At 41.4% G+C, this 14601-nt stretch overlaps 1 protein-coding gene across 1 annotated transcript in view; it reads left to right on the top strand.

Moving 5' to 3' along the window:
• The window catches only part of mre11a (MRE11 homolog A, double strand break repair nuclease), a 79766-nt gene extending 65459 nt beyond the window's left edge, over positions 1-14307 (top strand). The window contains exon 20 of the mRNA XM_068034011.1: positions 11378-14307. Within this exon, the coding sequence (XP_067890112.1) occupies positions 11378-11431 (54 nt within the window). The 3' untranslated portion in view covers positions 11432-14307. The remainder of the gene's footprint in view (positions 1-11377) is intronic.
• Positions 14308-14601: the final 294 nt, after the last annotated feature.

The raw sequence follows: 14601 nt of genomic DNA, 5'->3' as shown, positions 1-14601 counted from the left end.
GAATAAGGTTACTCCCTGCAGAGATGGATCCTGACGCCCATCTAGCACCCAGGCATGGATGCAGAGAGGCCCAACAACCAATGCCATCTACTAACCCTTCACTGCATTGGACATTCTGATTGGCATTTTGAAGATGCGCTTCCATTGCCTTGACTGATCAGATGGCGCCCTCCAGTACAGGCCCTGCTAGGGTGTCTCATATTGTGGTCATCTGCTGCACAATGTGGCAATACAAAGAGGTTTTGAGCTGGATAAAGAAGAGGACCTGGAATGCCGCACCAACATGGAGAAGGAGGAAGAGGAGGACGAAGGGGAGACTCCAGAGGAAGCCAGTGCCTAAGTATTGGCGATAGTCCGTTGAGGCCATCCAAGGGCTCAAGGCGATCGGCAGGCTGGCAGGGACTCGAGGGCCATGTTAATTCAGCAATGTTTCACCTGAACAGCCCCCAGCCCTTATGACAGGGGGTGCCTCTGTCACTCACCTTCCATCAGAGAGAAAAATTATTCATTGAGCACACACATCTGAGTAATCCCATTGCTGTACACATTGAATGGAACTCTGGTCTCCACTGCCAACAGTCTCCCCCAACACACACCTTGACGTCGCATGAAACCTAACACCGCAGAATGGTCTGCTTGTAGGTGAGCCATAGATCTAACTGCAGTGCCGTATGGCCACCAAAAATGGGTCTCTGAGAGCCACGTGTGCAAAGAATAACCGTTGTCCTAAAGGATTCCTCTGCCTGCAATAAGTGGTTTCCTGCAATGCTGTCCAGCCAGTGTTTCCTTATTTTAATTGTTTGCTATATGCTGCATATCTTTGCCCTACAAGGATCTTCAGCATGGGCAATTCCCACTAATCTGCATGAACAGTCATATCCATCATCTCTCCTTCCAACTTCAAATAAACAGCATTGGCCCAAAGACTAACAATTATAATCATATCAACTAACGTCACAGGATCACGGCACAGAACGAGGACATTCAGCCCATAAAGTCCATATCTTTATAGAGCAATTCAGTAAGCCCTATTCCCACTCTGTTCCCACAGCCCTACAAGTTTATTTCCCCCAAGTGCCTATCCACTTTCCTTTTGAAATCATTGATGGTCTCAGCTTCCACCACCCTTGGCAGCAAGTTCTAGATTGTTATCACTCGCTGCATTTAAAAAAAGTTCTTCCTCACATTCCCCCCTGTAACTCTTGCCCAAAACCTTATTTCTATGTCTCCTAGTCCTTGTTCCATCAGATAATGAGAACAGCTTTTCTTTGTCTATCTTATCTAAACCTGTCATAATCTTGTACACATCTATCAAATCTCCTCTCAACTTCCTTTACTCCATGGAGAACAACCCTAGCTTCTCCAACCTAACCTTGTAGCTACAATCCCTCAAACCTGGTACCATTCTGGTAAATTTCCTCTGCAACTTCTCAAGGACCTTTGCATTCTTCCTAAAGTGTGCTGACCAGAACTGAACACAATACTCTAGTTATGGCCTAACCAGAGCTTTATCAAGGTTCAGCATAACTTCCCTATTCGTGTACTCAGTGCCTCTATTTATGAAGCCCAAGATCCCATACACTTTGCTAACTGTTCTCTCAATATGTCCTGCCACCTTCAAAGTTCTATTCACATGAACCCCCAGGTCCCCCTATCCCTGCACACTCTTTAGAACTGTACTATTAAGTCTATATTGCCTCTCCCTATCGCTTCTACCAAAACGCATCACCTCACACTTCTCTGCATTAAGTTCCATCTGCTACTTGTCTGCCCATTCTGCTAGCCTATCTATGTCCTGTTCTAGTTGATTGGTATTGTCCTCACTGTTTGCCACACCTGCAAATTTGGTATCATTGGCAAATTCTGAAATGTTACTCTCTATTCCAACATCGTCATTTATATACATATATATATAAGCAGTGGTCCTAACACTGAACCTTGGCGAACACCACTGTCTACCATCCTCAAGTCTGAAAACCAACCATTTACCACGACTCACCATTTTCTGACCTTAAGTCACTTTTTTATCCAAGCTGGCACTGACCCTCTTATTCCATGAACCTCAATTTGGTTAACCAGCCTTTTATGTAGTACTTCCAAAAAGATTTCTTAAAATCCATATACACAACATCCTCTGTTACTGCATCAAAAAATTCAATTAGATTAGTCAAATACGATTTGCCTTTCACAAATCTGTGTTGGCTCTCCTTAATTAACTCAAACCTCTCCAAGTGCCTGTTGATTTTTTTTCCCCTGATTCTTGTTTCCAAAACCTTTCCCACCACTTTTGCCAACCTGATTGGCCAGTGGTTACTAGGAATGATCTTCCACCCTTTCTTGAACAAGAGTGGCATATTTGCCATTTTCCAATCCTCTCCATGTCTAGGGAAGATTGGAAGATTATGGCAAGACTATGGAGAAAAGGCTATCTCTGCCCCCACTTCCCTTAGCAATCTGGAGAAACTTACCCACTCCAAGCATAGTGAGCCTTTCCAGTGCATCCTGCCTATCAATTTTCACCAAATCCATTACCTCTACCATCTCCACTTCGACCATATTTTGTAAGCATCCTCTTCCTTAGAATACATTGATACAAAGGGCTTATTAAGTATTCTAACATTGCCCTGCGCCTCTGAGCAATCACCTTCTTTGTCCCTAAAATGCCCTACCTCACCTCTTACTACCTGCTTACTATTTACATGCCGATAGAAGATTTTTGGACTGCCTTTTATGTTTTTAGGAACACTCCACACAAATCATAGAATGGTTACAGCACAGGAGAATGCCATTTGGTCCACTGAACCTATTCTAGCTCTCTGCAAGAACAATTTAGTTAGTCCCTCTCCCTGCCCTTTCTCCATAGCACTGCAAATTTTTTCCCATCAGGTGCTTATCCAATTACCTTTTGAATTCCTGATTGAATCAGGCAATGCATTCCAGATCATAACTACTTGCTGCATAAAAAAAGTTGTTATTCATGCTACTTTTTGGTTCTTTTGCCAATCACCTTAGATCCATGTCCTCTAGTTCTCAACCTTCTGCCAATGGGAACAGTTTCTGTTTATCTACTCTCTAGTGATTTCAAACAGCTCTCAGATCCCCACTCAACCTTCTCTTTATTGAGAACAGCCCCAGCTTTTCCAATCTATCCACATAGCTGAAATCGCTCATTCCCGGAACCATTCTCGTAAAACTTTTCTGCACCTTCTCTGAAGCCATCCCATGCTTTCTAAGTGCGGCGCCCAGACCAGTGTTCAGTAAAGCTTCAACATAGCTTCCTTCCTTTAAACTCTATGCCTCTACTTCGAAAGCCCTGGATCCCATATGCCTTTTTAACTACTTTCTGAACCTGCCCTGTGTTACGATCGAGACGGGAGGAGTGCACTGTCTTTCTCTTGTTCCATGTCTCCACAGGTCACAACATATATTTAAATGTTTACCCAGTTACCGATACAGTCAATCATATACTCTATTTTTTATTTAAAATAAAATACACCAACCAGGTTTCTTTAATAAACAACAAAATTATCAGCTTATTATAAACCAATACTTATCCAGCAAAGATGCAAAGTATTAACACACTGTTTGAAATATGAATGTAAATAGATATTTCTTTCTAAATACCCAACACACACACATCGGTTAAATAAAAAATAAAGAAGTTTTCTCTGCAGAGATTCACTTTACAAAAAGACAAAAAAAAATTACTTTGGCCAAATACTTGTTAATTCTTGAAGGAAAAGGAGAAGATATGAAAGGATATCAGTTGTCCTTTGATCTGGCGTCTAGGTACATGGAGAAGGGTCATTGGGAACTTTTTAGAAGCAGTTCGTCCTGGAGATGTCGAGAATTAGTCTGGTCGGCTTTCCAGGAGAAATGTGGCATCGGCTTTCAGATATCACATTGGATATGCAGGGTTTCTCAGAGGCAGGAGGAAAGAGGTGAGCTGAGTGCTTCTCTCTTGGCAGGCTGACCTCCACTGCCTTCAAAACAATCCACACCCCGACTGAACCAAAAATATATCCAAAAGTGAAACCAACTCTTGATCATCATAAATCTTGACATGTCACTTCTCTGTAAACAACCCCCCAAGTCACCAAGGCTTCTGTTTCTTTTTTAGTTTAAGGCATGTGACATCCAGTAAAGGTTTGTTTTCAAACAAAACCTTAAGTGTCCTCCCAGTGACCCTTTGAGGAAAAAAAAAACACATCTGTGGAACCATTTCGGTTTTCCAAATGAATCAATGTCCATAATCTTTAACATAAGTCCTCAAGACATTTCAAGAATGGAGCACCTTCATAACACCTGCCACCTTCAAAGATTTGTTCACATATACCCCAGGCCCCTCTGTTCCTCTACTCCCTTTCGAATTGGACCCTTTATTTTATATTGCCTCTTCTCGTTCTTCCTACCAAAATATATTACTTTGCACTTCTCTGCATTAAATTTCATCTGCCATGTGTCTGCCCATTCCACCAGCCTGTTTGTGTCCTCTGTTTAACTTTTAATTAAATATTTCAAAAAGGCTTATAGTTTTGCAGATTTGTACAAATGCCCAAGACTCGTTATCAATCTGGTGTGAGCCTTGTTTGTCTGTCTCTTTTACCTATTCTGCTCCTACAGGGGGCTTTGTCAGTGGCAGCAGTATGGGAGGTGAAGGTTGTTATGGCTTAGTCAAAGGCACTGGAGATGCTTGTAATCAATGACTTCTAGCAACTTGTACTTAAGGGGACCCAGTAGCTGTCTGGTTCATGTGACTGAGCTGGCAGTCTGGCAAAAGGGGTGACGCGTGTGTGGGCATGCTGTCAACCTGAAAGATGACATATTACTTTCCCATTGTATGATTGACGCTCCTATGGTGCTGGGGCTCAGCACACCCATTGATCTGTAGGAGAGTAGACTGCAGGAAATCCATGAACCAACCAGGCAACGCAGTGGTTAGCACCGCAGCCACACAGCTCCAGTGACCCAGGTTCAGTTCTGGGTACTGCCTGTGCGGAGTTTGCAAGTTCTCCCTGTGACTGCGTGGGTTTCCGCCGGGTGCTCCAGTTTCCTCCCACAGCCATAGACTTGCAGATTGATAGGTAAATTGGCCATTGTAAATTGCCCCTAATGTAGGTAGGTGGTGGGGATGTAGTAGGGAATATGGGATTAATGTAGGATTAGTATAAATGGGTGGTTGTTGGTCGGCACAGACTTGGTGGGCCGAAGAGCCTATTTCAGTGCTGTATCTCGAAATTTAAAAAACTAGAAACCCCTGTCCATTTGGTCTCTGAGCCCGTCTAAGATAGAGGAGATGGTGAAGCCTAGAGCCTACTTAGCCCTAGTATAAGCATTCCTGGGAGGTGCTATTACTTATGCTAGAGACTGCTGCAGAGGGTCCAGCTGCAGTATCCATTGATGCACAATTTTTGTGGATCTCGCACTACTGCCAGTGCTCTAGTTGAAAATTCTACCTCCCTGTCTGCTACTGATTCAACTGCTGCCACAGGGGGTGCACAATTCCAATATAATAAAAGCAAAAATTGCAGATGCTGGAGATCTGGAATAAAAACAGAAAATGCTGGAAATACTCAGCAGGTCTGGCAGCATCCGTGGAGAGAGAAACAGGGCTGATGTTTCAGGTCGATGACTTTTCAACAGGTGTTCTGATGAAAGGTCATGGACTGAAATATTAGCTCTGTTTCTCTCTCTACAGATGCTGCCAGACCTGCTGAATATTTCCAGCACTCTGTTATTGCACAATTCCAATAGTTAAGGTGATTGAGACGAGCCTTTGCCATAATTCACCAGTGGGAAAAGCTCAGCATGTGCTTGCCTCCAAAAATTTAAAATGCATGCATGCTGTTTACCTACATCAACACTCAGCTACAACCCAGTTTTCCCATCTACCTCCTACATGATTCTTTTCCATTTTTACCTTTGTATGTATCTTTCCTGTGCCTTTTTGTTCCCTTCCTTTAACTGTTCATGTCCATTTGTTCTTTTAATGTCATAATGCATGTTCTTACCTTCTTTTGAATGCCTTACTGACATAAAATTTTACACAATGTATTGTCCGTTAGTTTTATCTGTTGGCAGTTTTTAAAAGCATACGTGCAGGCCATTAAAACTATTAACTGCCTTTCTGTGAAATGAGTTGACATCTTTAACAGTTACCCATTATCTGTTCTTTCTTCCACATGCCCCCCCCCACCCCCCACCACCACCACCACCTCCTGGTGGTTTGAAAAATAAATATGCTCCTAAGGAGGACTGATTTCATTTTTGACTGCGGACGTTGGCCTAGTGTTTTATCTCTTGAAATGCTGATGCACTTGCTGTGCTTTTCCAACATTTTCAGATTATCTTTCTCCTTCAAATTTTGAGTGGTCCAGTTATACTTTTCACGCCTAAATTTGATTATACTTTTCAGTTGCTATGTCCTCAGGAATAATTGTTTCAGTAATCTTATGCAGCAAGGGAAACGGGTAGTTGGAAATGAATTTCTGTGCAGCATATGAATAAGGAATGAGTTGACCGATTTTGTCACGTGAATAAAGGGTAGCAGCTACTTGACAATAGTGGCTATCAATGCAAATCTTAGCGTCTATGCTGTGGTGTTTTGTGACCTTATGAATAGATTTGAGTTCATATTCCACGCAGAAGTATTCAAGAAAACACTTGTACAGTTTTAAGGACCAAGCTTTGATAAAGTCAACCTAAATATGCTCAACAATAGGTAAAACCAGATTATCAAATCAACATATGGAAAGCCTAATGTTACTTTGGCAGAAGACGCATCATTGTAACAACACGCTGGAATCTGTTATTTTTGGATATATGCAGTTGTTTTACAGATGTAGAGTCATAGAGTTAGACAGCACAGAAACAGGCCCTTCGGCCCATCATGTCTGTGCCGGCCATCAAGCACCTAACTATTCTAATCCCATTTTCCAGCACTTGGCCCGTAGCCTTGTATGCTATGGCATTTCAAGTGTTCATCTAAATACTTCTTAAATGTTGTGAGGGTTCCTGCCTCTACCACCTCTTCAGGCAGTGCGTTCCAGATTCCAACCACCCTCTGAGTGAAAACATTTTTCTTCAAATATCCTCTAAACCTCCTGCCCCTTTTCTTAAATCTGTGCCCCCTGGTTATTGACCCCTCCGCTAAGGGAAAAAGTTTCTTCCTATCTAACCTATCAATGCCCCTCATAATTTTGTATACCTCAATCATGTCCTACCTCAGCCTTCTCTGCTCTAAGGAAAACAACCCGAACCTTTTCAGTCTCTCTTCAGAGCTGAAATGCTCCAGCCCAGGCAAAATCCTGGTGAATCTCCTCTGCACCCTCTCCAATCACATCCTTCCTATAGTGTGGCGACCAGAACTGTACACAGTACTCTAGCTGTGGCTTAACTAGCATTTTATACAACTGCATCATAACCTCCCTGCTCTCGTATTCTATGCCTCGGCTAATAAAGACAAGTATCTCATATGCCTTCCTAAGCACCTTATCTACCTGTGCTGCTGCGGCATCAGGGATCTATGGACAAGTACACTAAGGTTCCCTCTGACCCTCTGTACCTCCTAGGGTCCTACCATCCATTGTATATTCCCTTGCCTTGTTAGTCCTCCCAAAATGCATCACCTCACACTTCTCAGGATTAAATTCCATTTGCCACTGTTCCACCCATCTTACCAGCCCATCTATATCGTTGTGTAATCTAAGGCTTTCCTCCTCACTATTTATGACACCACCAATTTTCGTGTCATCTACGAACTTACTGATCATACCTCCTATATTCACGTCAAAATCATTAATGCACAGTACAAACAGCAAGGGTCCCAGCACCGATTCCTGTGGTATACCACTGGGCACAGGCTTCCACTCGCAAAAACTACCATCACCCTCTGCCTCCTGCCACTAAGCCAATTTTGGATCCAATTTGCCAAATTTCCCTGGATCCCATGGGCTCTTACCTTCTTGACCAATCTCCCATGCGGGACCTTATCAAAAGCCTTACTGAAGTCCATGTGGACTACATCAACTGCTTTACCCTCATCTGCACATCTAGTCACCTCCTCAAAAAATTCAATCAAGATAGTTAGACACTATCTCCCCCTGACAAAGCCATGCTGACTATCCCTGATTAATCTCTGCCTTTCCAAGTGGAGATTAATCCTGTCCCTCAGAATTTTTTCCAATAGTTTTTCAACCACTGATGTTAGATTCACCGACCTGTAATTACCTGGTTTATCTCTGTCACCCTTCTTGAATAATGGTACCACATTCGCTGTCCTCCAATCCTCTGATACTTCTCCTGTGGCCAGAGAGGATTTGAAAATTTGTGTCAGAGCCCCTGCTATCTCCTCCCTTGCCTCACATAACAGCCTGGGATACATCTCATCTGGGCCTGGGGATTTATCCACTTTTAAGCCCGCTAAAACATCTAATACTTCCTCCCTTTCAATGCTAATACGTTCAAGTATATCACAATCCCCCTCCCTGATCTCAACACCTACATCGTCCTTCTCCATAGTGAAAAGTAATCATTTAAAACCTCACCTTTGTCCTCCGGCTCCGCACGCACATTGCCACTTTGGTCCCTAATGGGCCCTACTCTTTCCCTGGCTATCCTCTTGCCCTTAATATACTTATACAACACCTTAGGATTTTCCTTTATCCTGCCCGCCAGTGTTTTTTCATGTCCCCTCTTAGCTCTCCTAATTACTTTTTTGAGTACCCCCCTACACTTACTGCTGTTTTCAGCGCTGTGAATCTGCCATAAGCCTCCTTTTTTTTCCTCATCTAATCCTCTATATCCTTTGACATCCAGGGTTCCCTGGACTTGTTGGTCCTGCCATTCACCTTAACGGGTACATGTTGGTTCTGAACTCTCACTATTTTCTCTTTGAATGACTCCCACTGGTCTGATGTAGACTTTCCTACAAGTAGCTGCTCCCAGTCCACTTTGGCCAGATCCTGTTTTATCATACTGAAATCGGCCTTCCCCCAATTCAGTACCTTTATTTCCAGTCCATCTTTGTCCTTTTCCATATCTACCTTAAATCTTGGAGTTATGGTCACTATCCCCGAAATGCTCCCCCACTGACACTTCTACCATTTGTCTGTCTTCATTCCCTAGGATTAGGTCCAATACTGCCCTTTCTCTTGTAGGACTTTCTATGTTAAAAGCTCAAAAAGCTCTCCTGTATGCATTTTAAGAATTCTGCCCCCTTTAAGCCTTTTGCACTAAGACGATCCCAGTTGATATTGGGGAAGTTGAAATCCCCTGCTATTATTACCCTATTATTTTTACACCTCTCTGAGATTTGCCTACATATCTGCTCCTCTAATTCTCTCTGTGACTGGAGGCCTGTAGTACACTCCCAGCCAAGTTGTAGCATGTTACAGTATGTACAGCAGAATTAATTTTGATTGTACTTTTTCAGTTGCTTTGCTCACAGCAAGCAATTTTAAAAGTGTATCATGGGAACAGTGTAGTTGGGCATGAATTTATTTCCAGCTTATGAATATGGACTGAGATAACGGACTCATCTTATCATGTTCGTAGAGAGTGGCATCTGCTTAACAATGGTGACTATTAGTGCCAATTTTAGCACCTATTCTGCAAATGTAAGTCATAGCTGTCTGTGACTTGCATTGTTCTGCCTTGGTATTAGTTCTTTTAAAACCGATCACAGCAGTTGTACTTTTACAGTGCATTGTAAGTTGGGTCGGCAAAATAAGCTGCTATACTCATACTTTATATTACAGTTGTTTCTATCTGTCCATTGTATTTGAAACCGATTGGGACTAGGCAAACACCTGATCTTGTATGAGGAATCAGCTGTTTCTACGTAACTGTACATTTAGACATAATGTTGACCAATTTAATTTGCCACAGCGCAGATAACAAAGTGCCTTAAGAAAAAACTCTGGTTAAAACTAAATATCAATTTAAGCCTTTATATGTGTGTTTGAGGCACTGAATGTACCAGCAAATGTATGTGGAGATTTTCATTAGTTTCCAACTAGCGGGGGAGGGGAAAAATGTGAATCACTTGACACCAGTTATGTCTTGTCTCTGCCAGTACTGGGGCCAGGAGTAATAAAGACTGAATATAATGGGATGATCTAATAATTTGTTACTCCCTCTCAATTAAAGCATGTAATATAGAAATTAATAGCTATCATGGATGTGTAATAACATTGCTGAGAATAAGGTGGAAACATTAACTGTTTGCTTTCTGACAAAATGAAAGGAATGTCTTTCTATGTTTGGGTAATTTAATGAGTCCATTCTACCAGCAGGAAACTGTATCCACAAGCAGCGCAGACTCATAAAATAACTCCTCAAACATATTCATATTTTCCAGTGCAGAATTCTTTAGCATTGATTTTGCAGGGCCTACTGGTGGTGTTGGGCTTCACAGGCAGTGGTCTCCAAATACCTGTCCATCAACTGACTGACCGCTGTCTAACACATTGGCTTAAAATGTCGATTGCACATGAATATGAGAGCATGGGGGTGGGCTGTACGTTACCTATGCCGGTTAATGTGGTCCAAGTGAACTCGTGAAATTGGTGCTGGAACCTCAGTGATCCAGCCATGCAGCCAGACTAACCCTCACTATACATTGGCTGCATGCCTACTTGTGGGGGGAAGGAAACCAGATACCATTCATTAACATGCAGGCTGCTGCGATTCAGACAGTAGGTTACAATCTTCATCCTGGCGGTCGGCATCAACATGCCTTCGGATCCCCGTCTGCGGAAACGGGGAGGGGGTAGGAGGTACTTTTCTCAGAGCTGGAGGAGGGAGCGGGGTCAAACGCTTTGGATTGGCTGGGGGAATGGTGGGAAGGAGTTGTGGATTAGAGTTTATGAACTTTGGAGGGGATGGGGGAAGGTCACGTAGTCAAGGTAAGTATTTTGGGGGGTGAGTGGGCAAGGAATTAAATGTAACCCTTTTGGAGGGGATGGGAGAGGGGATGGAAAGATTTCTTAAATTAATTTTAACACTTCAAATGCAATTTGCCTTTAAGATTCTTTACGGTCATTTGGGGCTCTAAGCCCTTTCAAAATGGCGCCGGTGCCCGCGCAGTGGCGTCAGATGCGGTTGCCGGAGACAGCTCGCCTGCCCCCTCCACGTCATTGGTGGGGGGTGGGGGGGGACGGCCGACCCAGGCATGCTAATGAGCCGCTGTATTTAGGATCGCCATGGCTCCGTGACATTTGGCTCGAGTGTGCGGGCCGCCATTATTCTCACCCGCCGTCAATTTTGGCAGCAGGCCTATAGAATCCGGCCCACAGTGTTTGCTGATCTAATATTCTGATAATCTCACTGTAAAAGATTTATTCTAATTCTATCAATGCTATATATTTGTTCCCAGGATGAATTTGACCCCTTTAAAAGTTCTGCAACCTTCAGAAGAAACAGAAAATAACTTGTCAAGCCCCCATAATGTGCTGATGTTTTACGTTCTGGATGTTTTTGTTCGACAGTTTATTGGTTTCAATTTTGTTGTGACAATAGTTAACCAACTGTATAGATTTAAAAAAAAAAATTATTCTAACTGAAACGTCTGTCCATTATATGTGGGTGCTTGTCAGTGGTGGATGTGAATACTTCTATTTTGTTTGTAGTATATGTACAATACCGTGTCCTGTTTTAATAATCTATGCCCAGTGCGAATCATATCTTAAAAAAGTCCTCCACGATGCCTCTGAAACTGCTTCTCCAGCTGCATTGAAGTATTTTTAATCCATAGAATAGCTTTTCAGTTTTTAAAAAAAATCTTGTCAAATATCCCTGAATCTGCAAAGAAGGGTTACTCTACTGTAAAATGTTGCTGCATTAAAAAACACTGACTTGGGATTTAGGTATGTGTCGTTTAGACCTGTCTTTCTCAGTGCTGTGTATTAAATGCATACACATATCTATAGCCATTGTTTGAAAATGATATGTGCATCATCTTTAAGTATGTGTCATATTTAAACTTTCATAAGCACGTTTCATTTTAGTTTAAAACTTTGTACTTGCTTAACCTAGAACATAGCAATCTTCAGTCACGAGCTGTTGAAGAAAATACTAAATATTAAAATAGAGCAGTGTTTTTGTTTGTGTTTAACTGTTAATCTGTTGAAGATCAGCTTGAATATACATTAGAAATCCTATGTATAAGATTGAGTTAATGCTTAAATTGTATTTTGTCCAAAAGAAACTCTAATTATCTTTATATTAAAAGTTCTCAACCAGGATAGTTTCATAATTAATCAAAAAATACCATGTTTATAAATATATTTTATGAAAGAAAATGTTGCAGTTCAATGAATGGAGAAGACTGCCACCCAGTCGATGCATGTGATGTTGCTTGAGCCTAGCCAAGTGTTAGTGCTGCATTGTTGGGTTCGGCACTTAGCCATGTAGAAAACTTCAATGCAGTACTGTTAATCTACAACCTGACTGCATGAAATTACACATCATATTTCTTCCTTTATTGTATTATTGTCCTCCCACTACCTGACAATGCATCTACAAATCTTGTTAATTATACCAAGTGGTGACACTAAATGCAGCCAAATTGTGCATGCACTGTGCTCCCTTTTTAAAAAAAAAAATATCTATTCCTATCTCATGGGATTATATTGTAATTTGTTGGGTCTGGAGCCTAACTCTGAAAGGCTTGAGTGCAAAATCCAACTCAAACATTACATGAATCATGTCACGTCTCCTCAAGTTCTTCAGTTCACTTATGAAATCTGGTGCAGTCACAGAAAATTTTTAACTGCCTTAAATTTTGTTGGGTTTTTTGGGCCTCTGAAACTAATTGCAAGTATTAAATCCTTGGCACTGGACAGAATATCTAAATGATGTGATCAGGTTGTTTAGATATCTGCCCCATAAATCTATTGCTCATGTACTTTTAGAACCAAGTTCAGACGAAGCATTTTCTGTTTTTTATTTCTGAAGGAGCTATTGCAACTCAAAGACACAAAATTGAACTTTGTTTCACATATTGTATTTGGATCTGGTTTTCAGTCCAAGGATTTCCTGTATATGCGGTCCACAGTTGTAATGCAAGATGCATCCACTTGCTCCTTTGTGCTTTTAGCTTACCAAATACAAGACATTATTTTCTCGCTTTAAAAAAAAAAATTGGGAAATGACTGATCTTTAGTTTATATTAATTCTAAATGTAAAATTAATTCCAGTGGAACGAACGATATTTATGGAATGGTTCTATTTCATCTTCAGATGTATGACAGTTCCAATTTGGTTTGCATTACTTTAAGACCAAGCTGTATCTGAAATGCAAATTGTATTCAATTTTTTGTCCTAACCTTATTTCCGTAATTATTTGCAACTCCTGATGGGGCTAGGGATGACACCACTGACAGAGGAAAATGGAATGCAAGTCAAATTTAAAGGCTTGGGGACAATTAAAGGTGATTGTTACAAAGCAAAGGGGGAAACAAAAATTCAACAGTTTCTCAAAGAAACTTAAAAGATAATTTCAACCAATCAAATGCCATTGTCAATGCTGCAGGGGCAGGTAATGAAGAAGTGAAAGAAACGGAACTTCTTCAGTTACAGGGGTGAGTCTAGAGACAAATAACAGAACAGGACAGCAGCCAACCTCCTTTCTAGCTGCTAAATGAGAGGCTGTGAAGGAGTGTTGACACTCCACAACATCAATACTATAGCATGCTTGAAGGTAAAATCAGATTTCAGGCCATCGCTGACCATTACTGACCACGCACATGTGCAAGTCCCTTGCTGCATGGCACCCATAGGTGTCCTAATAGTAAATGATGCTGCTTGGTACCTACCTCTGCTGACCCAGACCCTGAGAAGACAGGGTCCCACGGTACAGTTGTTTACAGTTTTGGCTGCTGCTGCAATTTTTGAGTTATTCTGCTAGGTTGTGTCTCACATTCAGTTTCAGTGGTCACAATAGCTTGAAATGTTTATGATTGTACATAACACTCTCTGCCTTTGCTAATTAACATTCAAACATTATGCTAATTGGTCTGGTTTTCACACTAGTGGCTGATTGTGAAGAAAAAATGTTAAATTCAACCTTAAAAATATTATATAGTTAATAAATGTAGTTCAGACAGTCCTGGAAAAATCCAAAATGTTACAGGCACAAACAGGGCAGTGAAGACCCAAAACTCGCCTCAAATTTTCAATATTGGACTCTAGTCATTTATGAAAACAAGTCAGAATCTGCTCAAAATTGTAAACAAGCATAATTATCTTGGACAATAAAATCTAATAATTGCTATGTTTGCTCCATGGTTTAAATAGCAATAAATTACTATGCAAATGACATGCTGTTTTGCGTTGTATGAAATGAATCTGTTTTAAAAATCTTCCACGTGAAGGTACTCCAATGAATTCTAAAAATTTTACTTCATAAGTTGAAATGTGCTCTTTGTGATTCACTGGATAGGCACTGAGTTATATTAACGTTGTGAAATCAGTTCTGCAAACTTTTCGGCCCCTCCCCAGGTCTGAGATGATGCAGGTTTCATAATATTAATGCACTACTGTTTCCATATGGAAAGGGAAAAATCAATTAAGAGTTCAAACTCTTGTTGATCTTCCCAA

The sequence above is a fragment of the Heterodontus francisci genome, chromosome 6, assembly GCF_036365525.1.
Source record: "Heterodontus francisci isolate sHetFra1 chromosome 6, sHetFra1.hap1, whole genome shotgun sequence".
Taxonomy (NCBI): domain Eukaryota; kingdom Metazoa; phylum Chordata; class Chondrichthyes; order Heterodontiformes; family Heterodontidae; genus Heterodontus; species Heterodontus francisci.
This window is presented reverse-complemented; position numbering and strand designations above follow the sequence as displayed.